This window comes from Pseudophryne corroboree, chromosome 6 (genome assembly GCF_028390025.1).
Source record: "Pseudophryne corroboree isolate aPseCor3 chromosome 6, aPseCor3.hap2, whole genome shotgun sequence".
NCBI lineage: Eukaryota > Metazoa > Chordata > Amphibia > Anura > Myobatrachidae > Pseudophryne > Pseudophryne corroboree.
In genome coordinates this window covers 553,917,579-553,933,572 of record NC_086449.1, presented here as the reverse complement: position 1 = coordinate 553,933,572, position 15,994 = coordinate 553,917,579, and the positions used below count along the sequence as shown (strand labels likewise).

General features: G+C 45.0%; 1 protein-coding gene across 4 annotated transcripts in view; it reads left to right on the top strand.

Annotated features, from left to right (window-relative positions):
- Nucleotides 1–15,994, top strand: part of PPM1H (protein phosphatase, Mg2+/Mn2+ dependent 1H) — a 334,697-nt gene that overhangs the window by 303,091 nt on the left and 15,612 nt on the right. For all 4 annotated transcript variants that reach the window (XM_063927727.1, XM_063927728.1, XM_063927730.1 and 1 more), the window contains one exon: nucleotides 13,996–14,147. In XM_063927727.1, the coding sequence (XP_063783797.1) occupies nucleotides 13,996–14,147 (152 nt within the window). The remainder of the gene's footprint in view (nucleotides 1–13,995; nucleotides 14,148–15,994) is intronic.

Below are 15,994 nucleotides of genomic sequence, written 5' to 3'. Positions count from 1 at the left end.
ATCCATCCAATCAGGTGTCGGCGCCGTCGGAGGAGACACCACATTCATTTGCTCCCGCTCCTCTCCCACATAGCCTTCCTCATCAGACATGTCGACACAAGCGTACCGACACACCACACACACACAGGGAATGTCCTTTCTGAAGACAGTTCCCCCACAAGGCCCTTTGGAGAGACAGAGAGAGAGTATGCCAGCACACACCCCAGCGCTATAATATCCCAGGAATAACACAGTAACTTAATGTTAACCCAGTAGCTGCTGTATGTATAGTTTTTGCGCCTAATTATGTGCCCCCCCTCTCTTTTCAACCCTCTTCTACCGTGTATCAGCAGGGGAGAATCCGGGGAGCTTCCTCTCAGCGGAGCTGTGGAGAAAAAATGGCGCTGGTGAGTGCTGAGGGAGAAGCCCCGCCCCCCGCGTCGGCGGGCTTCTGTCCCGCTTATACAGTAATTTTGGCGGGGGCTCATACATATATACAGTGCCCAGCTGTATATATGTGTACTTTTACCAACATGAGGTCCCAAATGCTGCCCAGGGCGCCCCCCCCCCCCCCCCTGCGCCCTGCACCCTTACAGTGACCGGAGTATGTGAGGTGTGTGGAGCAATGGCGCACAGCTGCAGTGCTGTGCGTTACCTCTAGTGAAGATCATGAAGTCTTCTGCCGCCTGTGAAGTCTTCTTTTCTTCTCATACTCACCCGGCTTCTATCTTCCGGCTCTGCGAGGGGGGCGGCGGCGCGGCTCTGGGACGGACGGCGAGGGTGAGATCCTGCGTACCAATCCCTCTGGAGCTAATGGTGTCCAGTAGCCTAAGAAGCAGGACCTAGCTTCAGAGAGTAGGGCTGCTTCTCTCCCCTCAGTCCCTCGATGCAGGGAGTCTGTTGCCAGCAGAGCTCCCTGAAAATAAAAAACCTAACAAAATACTTTCTCTCAGTAAACTCAGGAGAGCTCACTGAAAAGCACCCAGCTCCTCTGGGCACAGTTTCTCTAACTGAGGTCTGGAGGAGGGGCATAGAGGAAGGAGCCAGTGCACACCAGGAACTAAATTCTTTCTTAAAGTGCCCATGTCTCCTGCGGAGCCGGTCTATCCCCATGGTCCTTACGGAGTCCCCAGCATCCTCTAGGACGTTAGAGGGGGGGGAAAGAAGAAGGGGAGAGCACTTATTTTTTGCACATATTCCTACTGCACTTATGATGGTCTTCTCCAAATGCCTTTTCAGTAGGTGTTATAACAGTTTCCCCAAAATTACTATACAGTATTTTTATTTTGTGTTACTCTTTTATATTTAAAGGTTCGCTTTTTTAACATTAGACATAGCTTTAAGAGAGAACTTCCAAAGCTTTGTTTATTCATAAAGGATAAACTTTCTAACAAACTCGCAGATGTAAAAAGAAAATTTTGCCCAACGTGATTTAAAAGCCACTAATTGTTTGAATGGTTACATACACTCTGCGTTTTTTTGATGCAGCTTAAAATAGAAGTAAAAAAAACAAACATGCATTGTGTTTATGTATACATTTAATATGTATTTCACATGCAAATACAGGTGTGCTTTTAACACTGCATCAGTGACAATAGGAAGTCATCTTGTTCAAGCCAATGCATGTAAACAAAAATATATATATTTATATATACACACACACACATAAATATTTTTTAAACATCTGTGTTTACAGTGCACTTCTGTTTACATAGAAATAAAAAAGCATTAAAGATGTAACATACGGGGGGCGTGGCCACGGCGGTGAGGGAGTAAGCAGCGGATCCCGGGAGCTCCCCGATATTATAGATCCTGCACCTATCCTGTGTCCCTCCGGAGCGTCTACCCCCCGGTGCTGGTCCCCCCTCGCCTCCGAGCAGCGGCGGGCACCTTTGTCCGGGGTCTCTGGGCGCTGTCTGACCGCGGCGGACGACTTCCGGTTTTGAGGCCTGTGACTCCTCCGGACCCCCCCGGCCTTGAGTTTGGCGCTCCCGGCCGCGCGGCTCCAGGACCCTCACGACGGACGGACGAACGGACGGGCGGCGCTGGCTAGAGCTGGGCACACTGCAGGGGATATTGCAAGCCCTCCTGCCCTCCTATACCTGGCTGATGAGGACCTGAGACTCCTGACTGCACAATAAGACACAGGTACTCCAGTGGAGGGATGAAGTGATCACAAGCCCGGTGGCCATTTTGGGTGCAGTTCAATAGATAGTCTCAGCACACAGACATCCCTGCCTACCCTGCAAGGACTGCATGCACACTGCAACTCAATGCACTTTTGTGTCACATTAATAAATCACAGTGTGACACACAATCATACTCTGCTTCTACCTGGAATTCACTGCTGGACATTCTCCCCTCAATAACATCATTATCATTTACTACTTTTTATTTTACACAAAGCCTGTGCTCTTGTCCATTGATATTTGGAGCCAAAGATCCTTCCCGGCTTTAAAATCATACAGCCTGCTGTCTCCTAACTATACTTTATACTACAACTCTGCTCGGAGAAGTGGGTGACCGACATTTATCAATATGGTTGGGGGAGGCCGGAGCGCGGCCGCGGCCAAACTGGAAAGATTTACAAGGAAACCCAACCCCAGGGGCTCATCGGCTCCACCTCAGGGTGCCTCTCCAGTACACTCAAGTTCCCCTCCAGCGTCTGTCACCAACTCCCCAATGACAGCGGAGGCGCCGTCTATCCAGCAGGTGTTGGAAGCTATAGCGGGCAGTGAGCAGCGTCTCTCCGATAAGATGGAAAAAGTGCAGTGCGACCTCTCCTTACTACGACAAGATGTCCAACGTATACGGGAGAGAGTGGGTGAGGCGGAGACGCGTGTTTCCAACTTGGAGGATGTGTGTGGCCCCCTTAAGCAATCCGTGTCCGCAGTGACCCAGCAGGTCTCATCTCTCCAAACCAAGCTCCTAGATATGGAGGGTCGGCTACGCAGAAACAATGTCCGATTTGTGGGTCTGCCGGAGAAAGAGGAGGGCTCGCAGCCGGAGGACTTCCTCGAATCCTGGCTCAAAGAGATATATGGAGCTGAGTCCTTTACTGCACAATTTACGGTGGAGCGAGCGCACAGGATACCATCTCGGCCATTACCTCCTGGTGCCCCTCCTCGCACCTTCATCGCCAAATTCTTGCACTATAAGGATCGGGACTCGGTCCTCCGCCTTGGCCGTACAAAGGGCCCATTGGTCCGCAACGGAGTCAGAGTGTCGGCCTTCCCGGACTTTGCCGCGGACGTTCAGAAGGACAGGGCCCAGTTTATGCCTATCAAGCGACGCCTGCGGGACCTCAACCTCTCATATTCCATGCTGTTTCCCTCTCGGCTCCGAGTGGTGGCAGATGGGGAGACCAAGTTTTTTAATTCTCCTAGAGAGGCGGCCCAGTGGCTGGACGGATATGCGCCGGGTGCTCGTCAGCTAGCTCCGGACTGACTTCCCGCGCTGAAGATACTGGGATCTTGACCACCGGAGGAGACGACCACAATTCGGGGAGCCCCCCACCTTTTGCATTGGTGGCTCAAGACTTTTCTAAGTTCACTACTGGTTTGGAGGGTTTAGGTTAAGTTGAGAATCTGGGCCTTCTTAGCATTTGGTAGTTGGATTTGGCGTTTTGAGATATAAGTATGCCGGAGTTCGGGGTGGTGTACGGGGAGGGGAGGGAAGGTTGGGAAGCTGCTAGTTGCGGCTCTTCTTGTTGTTTTTGGTTTCTTTTCTTTAGTTTATTATTTTTCATATCTACGTTTTTTCTGAAACTAGGATGTTTGATATACCAGGTATTGTGGCTTATAACGCAGAGCTCCTATGAGATATATGTCGCTATGGGTAACGGTGCTGATGTTTGGATATATATTGTGCGATTTCTATCCGTGTGGTACATAGAATATACCTGGGGTCATGAGTAACTTGAAATTCCTGGCATGGAATGTCCGGGGACTAAATAACAAAATTAAGCGTTCTTTGGTTCTAAATACGATTAAGAAATATGACCCGGACATTGCATGTCTTAGCGAGACCCACTTGCAGGGAAATAGGTTGTTATCTCTAAGACGGGCCTGGGTGGGATGGGCTTACCATGCCTCTCATTCCTCCTTCTCCAGGGGAGTATCTGTTCTGATTAAGAAAACGGTGCAATTTGAGTTAATATCGGTCAAAACTGACACGTATGGCAGATTTGTGTTTCTAGAATGCAAACTAAGTTCCCAGCCATATTACATTTTAGCAGTGTATGTCCCCCCTCCTTTTTCATACGCTGTACTGCAGCAAGCTGCATCTTTTATAGCTTCCTCCCCTACCACTCCGGTGATATGTCTGGGCGACTTTAATAATATATTAGATGTCTCTGTGGACCGATGGCGGTCTCCGAATGATGTGATGGTGGGTAGTGGGTATACAAAATTTGCTGATTTTTTGAATAATCTTCAATGGGTTGATGTGTGGAGGCTTCGCCACCCTGCAGTCCGTCAGTTCTCCTGTTTCTCCAGCACACATGGCTCCTTTTCTAGAATAGACCTGGTACTGGTGTCCCCCGCCCTTATCCCTGCGATCACTGACGTACGTTATGAGGCCCGAGGGATCTCTGACCATTCCCCCTTGCTGATGACTCTAGCTGTGAAGGGTCAGAGGGGACACTCTTATTGGAAGCTGCACCCATCTTGGCTGACTCAACTGAGTGACTGTGGGGACCTGGAGACTCAGTGGGAGGGTTACTTTAGCGACAACACAGGATCTGCCCCGGGAACTATGGTATGGGATTCATTTAAGGCTTTTCTGAGGGGCTCTTATATAGGACGTATAGCAGCTCACAAAGTGTCCTCTAGAGAAAGGGAGAAGGCCCTGGAGAGTGACGCCAGGGATTTAGAGTCTCAATATTTGCTTGATGGTACCCCTACGACGAAAACACGATGGCTGGTGGCCCAGTCGGCGTGGCTTGCCCACCTGACCGATAAAAACTCACGGTCCCTCCTTTTTAGGGCCACTAATATTTATATGCAGGCTGATAGGACGGGTGGCCTCATGGCTCGGCTGATACATCAGGATCGCCCTGGGACTGTAATTACACAAATGTCCGATGGGGATGGGTCCTTTGTTGACACCACACCGGACATTGCGCAGCTATTCCGATCCTATTACACCAAAGTTTACAGTTCACAATTGACGTTCTCCACTAGGGATCTCTCCTACTATTTGGCGGGTATCTCACTACCCGTGCTCCCCCCCGAGGCCCGTGTGGCACTGGAGGCACCCTTGACGCTCGCGGAGGTGACTGCGGCTATTGGTATGTCTCCCAGTGGCAAGGCCCCGGGGTGTGACGGAATTCCCTCAGAAGTTTACAAAACTCATGTTGATTTTTTCGGGCCCAGGCTCCATGCCTTATTCCTAGATATATTTACCAATAACGAACTTCCCCCCTCTATGTCAGAGGCAATTATAATAGTGATCCCGAAGCCCGGTAAAGACCCTAGGTCTCCGGATTCCTATAGACCAATATCCCTAATTCCCACCGACGCCAAGATCCTGGCAAAGATATTGGCAGTACGACTTAATACAGTGATCACCTCCCTCATTCATCCTGATCAGACTGGCTTCATGCCTGGGAAGTCCACATCTATCAACCTGCGTAGACTGTATACCATTTTACAACTCCCACGTGACTCCCCTTCTGACTCGGCTGTGGTCTCGCTAGACGCGGCCAAGGCCTTTGACAGTATTGAATGGGCCTATTTATGGGAGGTGATGTCTTGTATGGGCTTTGGGCCCAACTATATCAGATGGACTAAATTACTGTACCAGCATCCGAGTGCCAGGATCTTGGTGAATGGTTATGTATCCCCCTCCTTTCAATTGTCCCGGGGTACCAGACAGGGCTGTCCCCTATCCCCCGCACTGTTTGCCTTGGCCATTGAGCCCTTGGCCTGTTTGATACGATCACACCCAGATATTGTGGGAATTTGCACGGGCTCACGCGAGGATAGGATAGCACTTTATGCCGACGACATGTTATTATTTCTGCAAGACTACGCCAGGTCAATGCCCGTTCTGCTGCGTGTGATTGAGGACTTTGGTGCTCATTCGGGTCTTCTGATCAACTGGTCTAAATCATATATTATGCAAGTCATAGGCCTCCCTCCTACTGTTCCAAAAATTTCCCTACCATTATGCTGGACAACACAATTTAAATACCTTGGAATCCAAATAACTAATGATCCTTCTGATTTCATCCCTCTGAATCTGGACCCGACCATGCAGCAGATCGTGTGCAAATCTAAAACCTGGTGTAGGCTCCCATTGACGGTGTCTGGCAGGGTTAATCTCATTAAAATGATCATACTGCCCAAACTCCTATATATTATACTTCAATCCCCCGTATATATCTATCCAACATTCTTTAGGAAACTGAACAGTATCCTATCCTCGCTTGTTTGGGCTAACAAACGACCTAGGATACAATTAAATACTCTTACTAGGCTGCGCTCGGATGGCGGCCTAGCCTTGCCTAATTTCCAGATGTATTACTACGCTGCCCAGCTGACTCATATTAGTGAATGGGTGCGGGATTCTGGTGATGACACCTTGCAATGTGAGTTTATCCGCTGTTATTTTCCTCACCTTTCTCCTGTACAGCTGCTGCTGAGTGGGAATGGGGCCCGGTTCCTTCCCCCTATTATTTTTCAGGCCTTAAAGATATGGCGGGCCCTGAGAGACCTCTTAGGGTACGACGACCTGGACCCAGACACCCCCCTTTGGTACTCTGACTGGCTTCCTGAGCTGCATGCGCTTGAGGGACGGGAGGTGTGGGCCCCTAGAGCAGTGGTCTCTATTTCCCAACTCTACCTAAATGACTCACTCAAATCCTTCCAGCAACTGAAAGATGAGTTTGGCTTACCCAACTCATTTTTTTTCAGATACCTTCAACTTCGACATGCCCTCCAGTCCCAGTTTGCGGATTCCCCCCCGCGAATCCTCCCATTTCCCATCAAGACTTTTGTAACTACATTGGGTCGAACCAAGATGGTTTCCCTTGCGTATGGATATCTTCTCACCAAAATCCATGCGGACCCGCTGACACGTCTCCGTGGAAAATGGGAGGAGGATGTAGGCCTTATGGGTGAGGAGGACTGGGCTCTTGCTCTGGAATACCCCGCCACGGTCACCAAGTCCCTCAGATACCAACAGATTCAATTTTTCATTCTACATAGGACATATATGACTCCAGCTAGACTGGCCTCTTTTGGGACTGGTAGATCTGGTCTCTGCCCTAAGTGCGAGGCGGATATGGGAACATTTTGGCATATGGTGTGGGATTGTCCAAGGCTGAGGGTGTTCTGGTCGGGGGTTAGATCGGTGCTGGAGAGTACGGGAGTGACTGGCGGACTGCTTACCCCACAGTTCTGCATTTTGGGGATAGGAGGCTCTACTTCTGAGACTGGCCCAGTTGATCTGTATGCTCGCAATGTATGTGCCTTGGCTAGGGTGTGCATTGCGAGACTATGGATGGCCCCTAGCGGTCCTTTAGTCTCTGCATTCAAGACCTTGGTTAATGACACAATACTTAAGGAAAGATATATTTATATGAAGCAGAACGCATCGGCCAAGTTTGAAAGAATTTGGTCTCGCTGGCTGGAATCTCCCCACTCCCACCTAGTCCCTTGATCATAATTGATACCGAAGAGCTATTGTGCCACTGATCTGATCTAATATATAATGATGTATATCTAGAGGGCTGACAGCGTAGCTCTGCGGGCTTGCCTTAATACATATGCGACTGATAAGGTCCTAGTTCAGATGACATTACGTCCTTCTTATGTTTCTTATTTCTCTTTCTTTTTCTTTTCTTTTTACGTACCCTTATGTGGGTTAGTTTAAGGGTAAAAATTAAAAAATCGATATGTTGATTCATATATTGGATGCAGATGTTGCAAGTGCAGACGGGCTGACAAAATGTATGGTAAAGAAGATGCGATTAATGTGATGATGCGATATGCTGATGATATGCAATGTCTGTAACTCAATCTACATATTATTGAATAAAAATTACTTTATTAAAAAAAAAAGATGTAACATACAAATATTTCTGATCTCATCCGGTACAATGATTTTTATTGTGAGACCTTTTTAACTTGGATTTTACATGAATTTTATATGCAGGATTTTTTTTACAAAGGTTTATGTAGCCTAAATCTAGTTGCAATCAGTATAGTGTGTATTTCATTCAGAACTCTATACTGTTCAGGTAATTACACTATAAAGGTTAGTTTACATGCTTGATAACATATGAAAGCAAGAGAATTATTATATATATTTTTATTTTATATCCTAGAATAAAACGTGTATTTGTCCATTTCTTTAGCCTATTTCTTGGATTATCAGTGCTAACACTGTTACTATGCTGCAAGAACGCACATTGGACAAATGTTAACGTGTAGAAGTCCTTTCCTCTGCAGTGCTGCCTATAGGATGATATATTTAATAGGACTCATGCACACATATATTCTCTCTGTGTGAGCTCTACCTTTGTACTGTACATGGCACAATCACAGCTTGAAATACGGATATTTGATCTCTGTGCTAAACATAGGGCCCATTCAGATGGACTTTAGAGAGAGCTAGACTGAGCCTGGATAGAAATTAACATGAAACATCATTGCTCACAGCTAAGATTTGTGAGTTTTACAGTTTTGCAGTACGTATAATTCCCAGCTACATTTGTGCGTTGGGTGTTGGTCCAGTTTTCCATGAACAAACATCTAGTTCATATTAATGTGGAATCTAATAAACCTTTATAGATCCACACTTATGATTGTGGACTTGAACCCACTCATTGCCCGGGATCTAACAAAGGGCGAAAAAGCCCAGTCATATGTTTTGTCAAAGGGAAGATGCACGTTTTGCATATCACGTGACGCATTTTTTTCTATGTACTCAAAAATAGACTCTGCCTATTTGCTTATGGTAATCATGTTCCACGAGGGAGTATACAACAGTATGTTCCACGAGGGAGTATACAACAGTATTTACAACAGAACACATTTAATCAGCTACTGCAATTAGTCTTCTTCTGAATCCCACTGATCAGCTAAAAATATTAAATAATACAACATTGTACTGCCTCAAAAAAATGTTTCTCTAGGTTGATCTATATTCCCTCAGGGTTTGGTATGAAAAGGTAATAATCAGCATTTCCACAGGTTCTGAATGTCTACCGTTACATAGTTCTTGAGGTTGAAAAAAGACAAATGACCATCGAGTTCTACCTGTATTATAAAATGTTATATCATTTAAATGTTGTATCCTTGGCTATTTCTTTCAATTAGGAATTTATCTAGTCCATTTTTAAACTTATTGATTGAGTCCACCATTACTACCTTCTCTGGCAGAGAATTCCAAATCCTTACTGCTCTTACTGTGAAGAACCCTTTTCTCCGTTGTGTATGAATTTTTTTTTTCTTCTAGCCTCATGTAGCTTTTTTTGATAAACATCATCTGATAAATCCTTGTATTGTCCCTTTATGTATTTATAAATATTAATAATGTCCCCTCTCAGTCGCCTCTTTTTCACTGTAAACAAATCTAACTTTTTAAGTCTTTCCTCATAATTCAGTGTTTCTAACCCATTAACCAGTTTGGTGGCTCACCTCTGAACCCTTTCGAGTTCCAAGATATTTTTTTATAATGTGGTGCCCAGAACTGTACACAGTATTCCAGGTGTGGCCGTGCCAATGATTTATACAGTGGCAGGATTACACTCTCATCCCTTGTCTCCATACTCCATTTTATGCATGCAAACACCTTATTTGCTGTTGTTGCTGCATTTTGACATTGCGTACTGCTACTAAGTCTATTATCGATGAGCAACCCCAAATCTTTTTCAGCTACCGTTATCCCTACATTTTCCCCATTTAGTTTATAGGCTGCCCTATTGTTCTTTGTCCCAAAGTGCATAACTTTACATTTGTCTATATTAAACCTCATTCTCCATTTGTCTGCCCAGACCTCCAGTCTAGATAAATCATTCCGTAGAGACTCAACATCCTTGTCAGAATTAATTACTCTACATAGTTTTGTATCGTCTGCGAAAATTGACACTGTGCTTTCTAGGCTCACTCCTAGGGCGTTAATGAATATGTTAAACGGCAATGGCCCGAGTACTGAACCCTGCGGTTTTCCACTGAGCACTGAGGCCCATTCAGAGAACATCCCATTAATCACCACTCACTGTTCCCTGTTGTACAGCCAATCACTCACCCAAGTACAAATAGAATGTTGACATGGTCAACAATATATCGACATTCAATAATGTCAATATTGTTACAATTCTGACATGTTCCTAATAGGTCAGGATGTGAAGCAAAAAACGGTCAACATGCTTGTGTCAACATGGTTAATGTGGTATTATGAACATGCTGACATTTTAATCATATCGACATTATTGAATGTTGATATATTGATTGTCAACCTAAAGTCCATGTCAACATTCTTTTGTCATTCTGACTGGATATCCTCTCTCATTGTAGCCATAGTAAAATCCTTATCAATATGTGCATATATGTATCTAGTTTTTCACAAGCACGTTTAAGGCGTTATGGTAATATCATTTACGCAGTTGGGCCACAAAAGCAAAGGAAACTTCCGGTAAGTTGGTGGTAGCTGACACGGCTAACGCACAGGGTATGGTAGATAGATAACTTATTTTTGTCACTGACACATTGAGCAGGTACTAAGTGGCAATACAGTTCTCTGCAGTAGCTACAAAGTGCCTTACGCAATGGTTGTGGAAGACACTTCGGGCCTAAGTCATATTTGTACGCACTTGCCTACGCAGCTGCAGATTTTTAGTCCATAGAATTGCTAATCATCGTAAGTGAAGCTGCCACCCAGGAAAGAATAGAAACGCCTACAGAGCCATCACAAACTCATTCACTGCTGCATACACATGAGCAGCCTATACCCAATAACGAGGAACATTGACTGCTGTGGTAGCCCCATGCCATGAAACTGCGTTTTTTCTGCTACACCCTGTTACCCACCCAAACGCTCCCTTCCTGTCAATCACTGCATTTAGAATCTCACTGCAACAGCAAAGGTACCTTGGCACATGCGCAATGCGATGACGTACATGCGCAGACTGCTGACAATCGCTCCATTGGGAGAACCGCATTACGTACAAACATGAATTAGGCCCTTTGTGTCCAGGAAGACATTTTTTGCTTTCACCTGTAGAGGTTTGAGGAAAATTAACAGTGTTTGGCTACCTTAATACATGATGATGTACACAGCCAAACATTGCGGCAGCACATTACAGAGAATTGAATCCCCCTCCCTTACAGCATCACTCCCATGCAAAGTGAAGACAGTCACCCTAGGCACGGCACCCATCACTGCAGCCCCCAAACGGCTACATGGAATGCTGGGGTCTGTGTGACTGTGTAGACTAATAAACTTTACTGACGTATACTGCAGCGTCACACTCCCCTTCGCAGCTACGCCAAGTGGTGACCTTAGGAGTCTTGTGGGTGCTTTATTACTGGTACAGGATTGTGTTTCTGCAAGCAATTCCCAAGGCTTTAATAATGGGAAGTGAGCTGCTCCCATTCCGTAGTTTCTCTGACACAACATTATTTATTAAGTTATTCATATAGCACATGCATATTACGCAGTGCTTTACAGAGAATATTCCAGTCATTCACATCAGTTCTTGTTCCAGTGGAGATTCTGTATCACATGGACACATACTGTATACACACTGGGGTAACTTTTATTGTCACACTGGAGCACCCGGAGGAAACCTACACAAACACAGGATAATGTACAAACCCTACACAGATAGTGCTTTGTTCATACCTTTTGGCCACGAGTCAGTAATGCTAACCACTATGCCAACTGTGCTGTTATTTATGTGGACACAGCAGCGATTCCCAAGCATTGAGTGGGAATAGAACCTGTGGCGAGCGCAGCAAGCCCGCAAGTGGACTCTTTACGCTCGCCCCGCTGCTGGCATACTGGCGGCCGGGATGCTGTTGACGGTATACTGACAGCCGGTATCCTGGCCGCTGTTAAATCATACTGATCCCAGCATATGTGTGGTCAGGCAGTCGGGGACTCTCATCTGCTTCTTGCAGGGAATGGACATTTGTAGTGAGTTACATGATAAACACCATTCCCCTAAACTTGTATCACATCTAGAAAGCAGACTACATTTTAATGCTCTGTCTTTTGCTGTTAATGTGCCATATACACACTTTGTAATACATGCTGCAGCAGTGTTACTACAGGTCAGAAAAGCTTGTGATATATTACTTGTATATAAATTATGTCACTGAATTAAAAGTAAATAGAAAGAATTGTGCTTTTCAGGCAAAGATTTGACAGACTGAAATGTTGTTGCTAGCAGACTCTGGTTATTTTAGAAACATTCCTCTTCCAGTGAGTGAGGAATGCAGAGGCATATTAAGGCATCCCAGCCGTGTAGCTCTGCCAAATACAGTGCATGTTTACACCAGTTTGCGGACCACAGATGTATCATTGAAAGGATTAAGCAGCAAGTCTGACCAGGCGTACTATTTCCAAATTGTAATCCAGAATATAATTTTCTTTTGGATGCCTTTGCTAAAGCCGTCATGCTTCTTTTAAATTACTTCTGTTCCTTAGGTTAATTAAAGTGTTCTGTCTGATGGCTGTAAGGTTTAGATGGGTATACAAGAAGTGTGCAGTGACAGCTGGACTGCCGGTCCAAAGGGAGCTAAGTGGATGTTCAACAAAAGATTCATTTAAAAACTTGGAATGATCTCCAGTTTAGGACAGACACTGTCTCTGGATTGTGTAAAGGCCACCAGTCAATGCTTTAACCCAATTTATAAAATCATACCATCATTGGTACATGCACACTGTCTGCTCCTAGTAATGTTTCACTTGATCTATGAACTGTCCAAACAACAGGGTACAGTGTGTCCTACAATACAGTTTGAGTTTCAGTTCATTCTAATCATATTTTCATTCCAGAGAACTTCAATACACAGGGATAATTAATAACATACTTAAGAGGGCTTTCTTGCTATACAGACACTGCCACAACATAGACTTCAGGGAAAGGTCATTTACATGGCATCCCTTTTAAAACCATGGTTTTACCAATTAGGTTTATATAGCATAATGGCCTCATACATAGAATATGAACAGTACAACAGCCTCTTTTGTCAGTGTAGGGTAATATTTCCTGGTCAACATGTTGGCCTAATGGCGATGGTAAACGTTTTCCCCATCGATGGAAGGTCACAGAGGGTATAACATTGGTGGCCACCTCCAGATGGTGACTACCAGATTGCTAAGCACACATGTGGCAAGGGATGGGGCTACGTACAGACGCTGGAATCCTGAATGGTGAACAGCCCGACAGTCTGCATGCCGACCAACAGGGACTGTGGCAAACGCAGCAAGCCACCGAGCCCGCAATGAGATCCGTTGTGCCCGCATCCCCCCACCCCGCTAGTAATCTAAAAGCCGGGATCCAGCAATCGGTACGGTGGCCAGCGGTCTCCCAACAGCCAGTCACAACATGAACCCAACCCATGTGGCAATTCACCTGCACTTGCACATAGCCCCACCATCTTTGGCTCACTATCAATGGCTAATTACTGATGTTGGAAAGATTGTTGACCATCGATAGGAGAGCTGTTGATGGGCATCACTAATGTGAAGTGAAATTGCTCACGAGAAAATGAATGGCTTATTATAGTCCCCTCCAGTTCTGATATGATAGATCAGATTCAAGTGTAAAATAGTACTTTCCTTGAACGCATGTTCGTATTATATTCTGTTGTCCTCAGGGGCACACAGAGCGACTATAATAGTGGATTTATACAGGCTCCTCTAATACTGTACCTGAAATGCTGACAGTGACTTCTCATTGCTTTTTGTGATATCCTTATTTCACTGCTGTACATGTAATGTAGAACATGCTTCTAAGCTTTGGATGTTTTCCCACTTTTTCACTTTGTTTTACCATAGGTACGCGTTTACGACCTACTGCAATATGAGCACAGTGCAGATGATGTCCTAATACTGGCAACAGACGGCCTGTGGGATGTCTTGTCCAATGAAGAAGTGTCTGAAGCTGTTACAAATTTTCTGTCATGCTGTGACCCTGACGACCCTCACAGGTCTGTATGTGTTATTACACGGTTTGTGGCTTTGTGGTAATACATGAAGCATATGCTTGTCTGGAGCACCGCGGGCCTAGAACAGTCATATAGAAGCTGTTCATAGCTGTAAACATTTATACTGATTGTATTATTGCTTAGCATTTATATGTTAACCCATTTCTGGCACTTATGCATGCAGTACACACGTTTGCTAGTATCAAGGCATTTATTGGGAATACATGATAATGGCAAAATAAATGAAAGCATACAATGACAGTGCCATAATGCTACTACGAAAACTGAAATCACATATATTTGCCACCTTTTAATCTCCTAAAGCAAATAAGCATGCAATTATTTATTAGAAAAGAAACTGCTAGGTAGTGGAAAGACACAGAACCTGTCCCTACAGCCATGCTCACCACGTGTTGGTCCTCCTAGCATACACCATGGATGCGTGGCTGTGTGTCCATGGCAGACTCAGGATGCTCCCACTCCTTCCACTCAGCTTATGTAGTGATTACAGCATGTTCAGACCTATAGCCTTGTTGCATTGTTTCTCTGTGGCTATAATGTATGAGAATTGATAAAGCCTCCTTACAGCCAGGAACATCTTAATGTATAGGCACTCTGGGCAGCTGCCCAGTGGCCCACAATGCTATAAGCCTTGGTGCAGGTGGTGCTCACACAATCAGCATTCTCTACCTGTCCTCCCAGCCTGCAGCCAGACAGTGAATGGCTAGCAGCATGCTGACTGGTGCATGGCTGGAGCTATCCACCAGAGTGCTGACAGCCACTCACTGTATGGAAGCATTCGGAGAGACCGCGGGTGACCGCAGGAGTGGCATGTTATGTTTTTGTATTTTTTTAAATGAGTTCCCGTGAAAAGGCGGTTAGGGACCCCAGTGCATTGCTTTGCCCAGGTCCTAGCTGTTAAGACTGCTTTGCTTGCAGCCTAATGTACAGTTAATGCATGCCCTTTTGGAACTCCTTTGTATTGTGCTGAGTGTGAACACTTCTGAGCATTGGCAATATCAAAATTGATGTGAAGTGAAACAATTTTATATCAGAAACTGGTACGCTTCCATTCACTTCCATTATTCTTTGGACTTTGTGTCATAATGCATTTAGAAGGCGGGTGACGTATAGTGAGGCCAGTGGCTGGGGAGGCACCTGCTAGCATCAGTGCCAGATATACACACAAACACACATATATATATGATTTGATGGGGAGTTTTGACTATAAACATTATTCAAATAATACAAAGATTGTATGAATAATACAAAGATGATTTTTATAAGGTGCATAAATACGGTGAGATATTGTCTGTGCCCAATTTTGACTATGCGATTTCCCCTGAACTCCCCCAGAGTCTAGAAGCACCGATACTGTCTAAACACACGGTGTGATATTGGCTAAGTGCGATTTTGACTATGGCATACTATGAACTAGATAGTCAAGACCGACTTGCCTGCACAGTCTATTTTTTCTTGCAATTCTGATCTTGTGGGGCCGCACATCGGTATTACAAGCTGTGTACACACGGAGTGATTTGCAGTAACTTTCATTACGATTTTGACTATATAGTCAAAATCGTAAGGTTACATCGCACCGTGTGTATGCACCTTTACAAATATCTTCTTTGTATTATTCTAATCATTTTATAGTCAAAACTGGAGTGTGATTCGTGAGGCATTGCCTGGCTACCCTGACCTTAGGTGCACATTACTGTGTATGAGCTCTAATAGTATTGTTCCTTGCATGTAACAGTAACATGTATTTACATTTTTATTAAACCATTTAGTGAGTTTGCTGTCTAGTCCCAAATCAATTAGTAAACGTGTTTTATCCATTGTATGTAAAA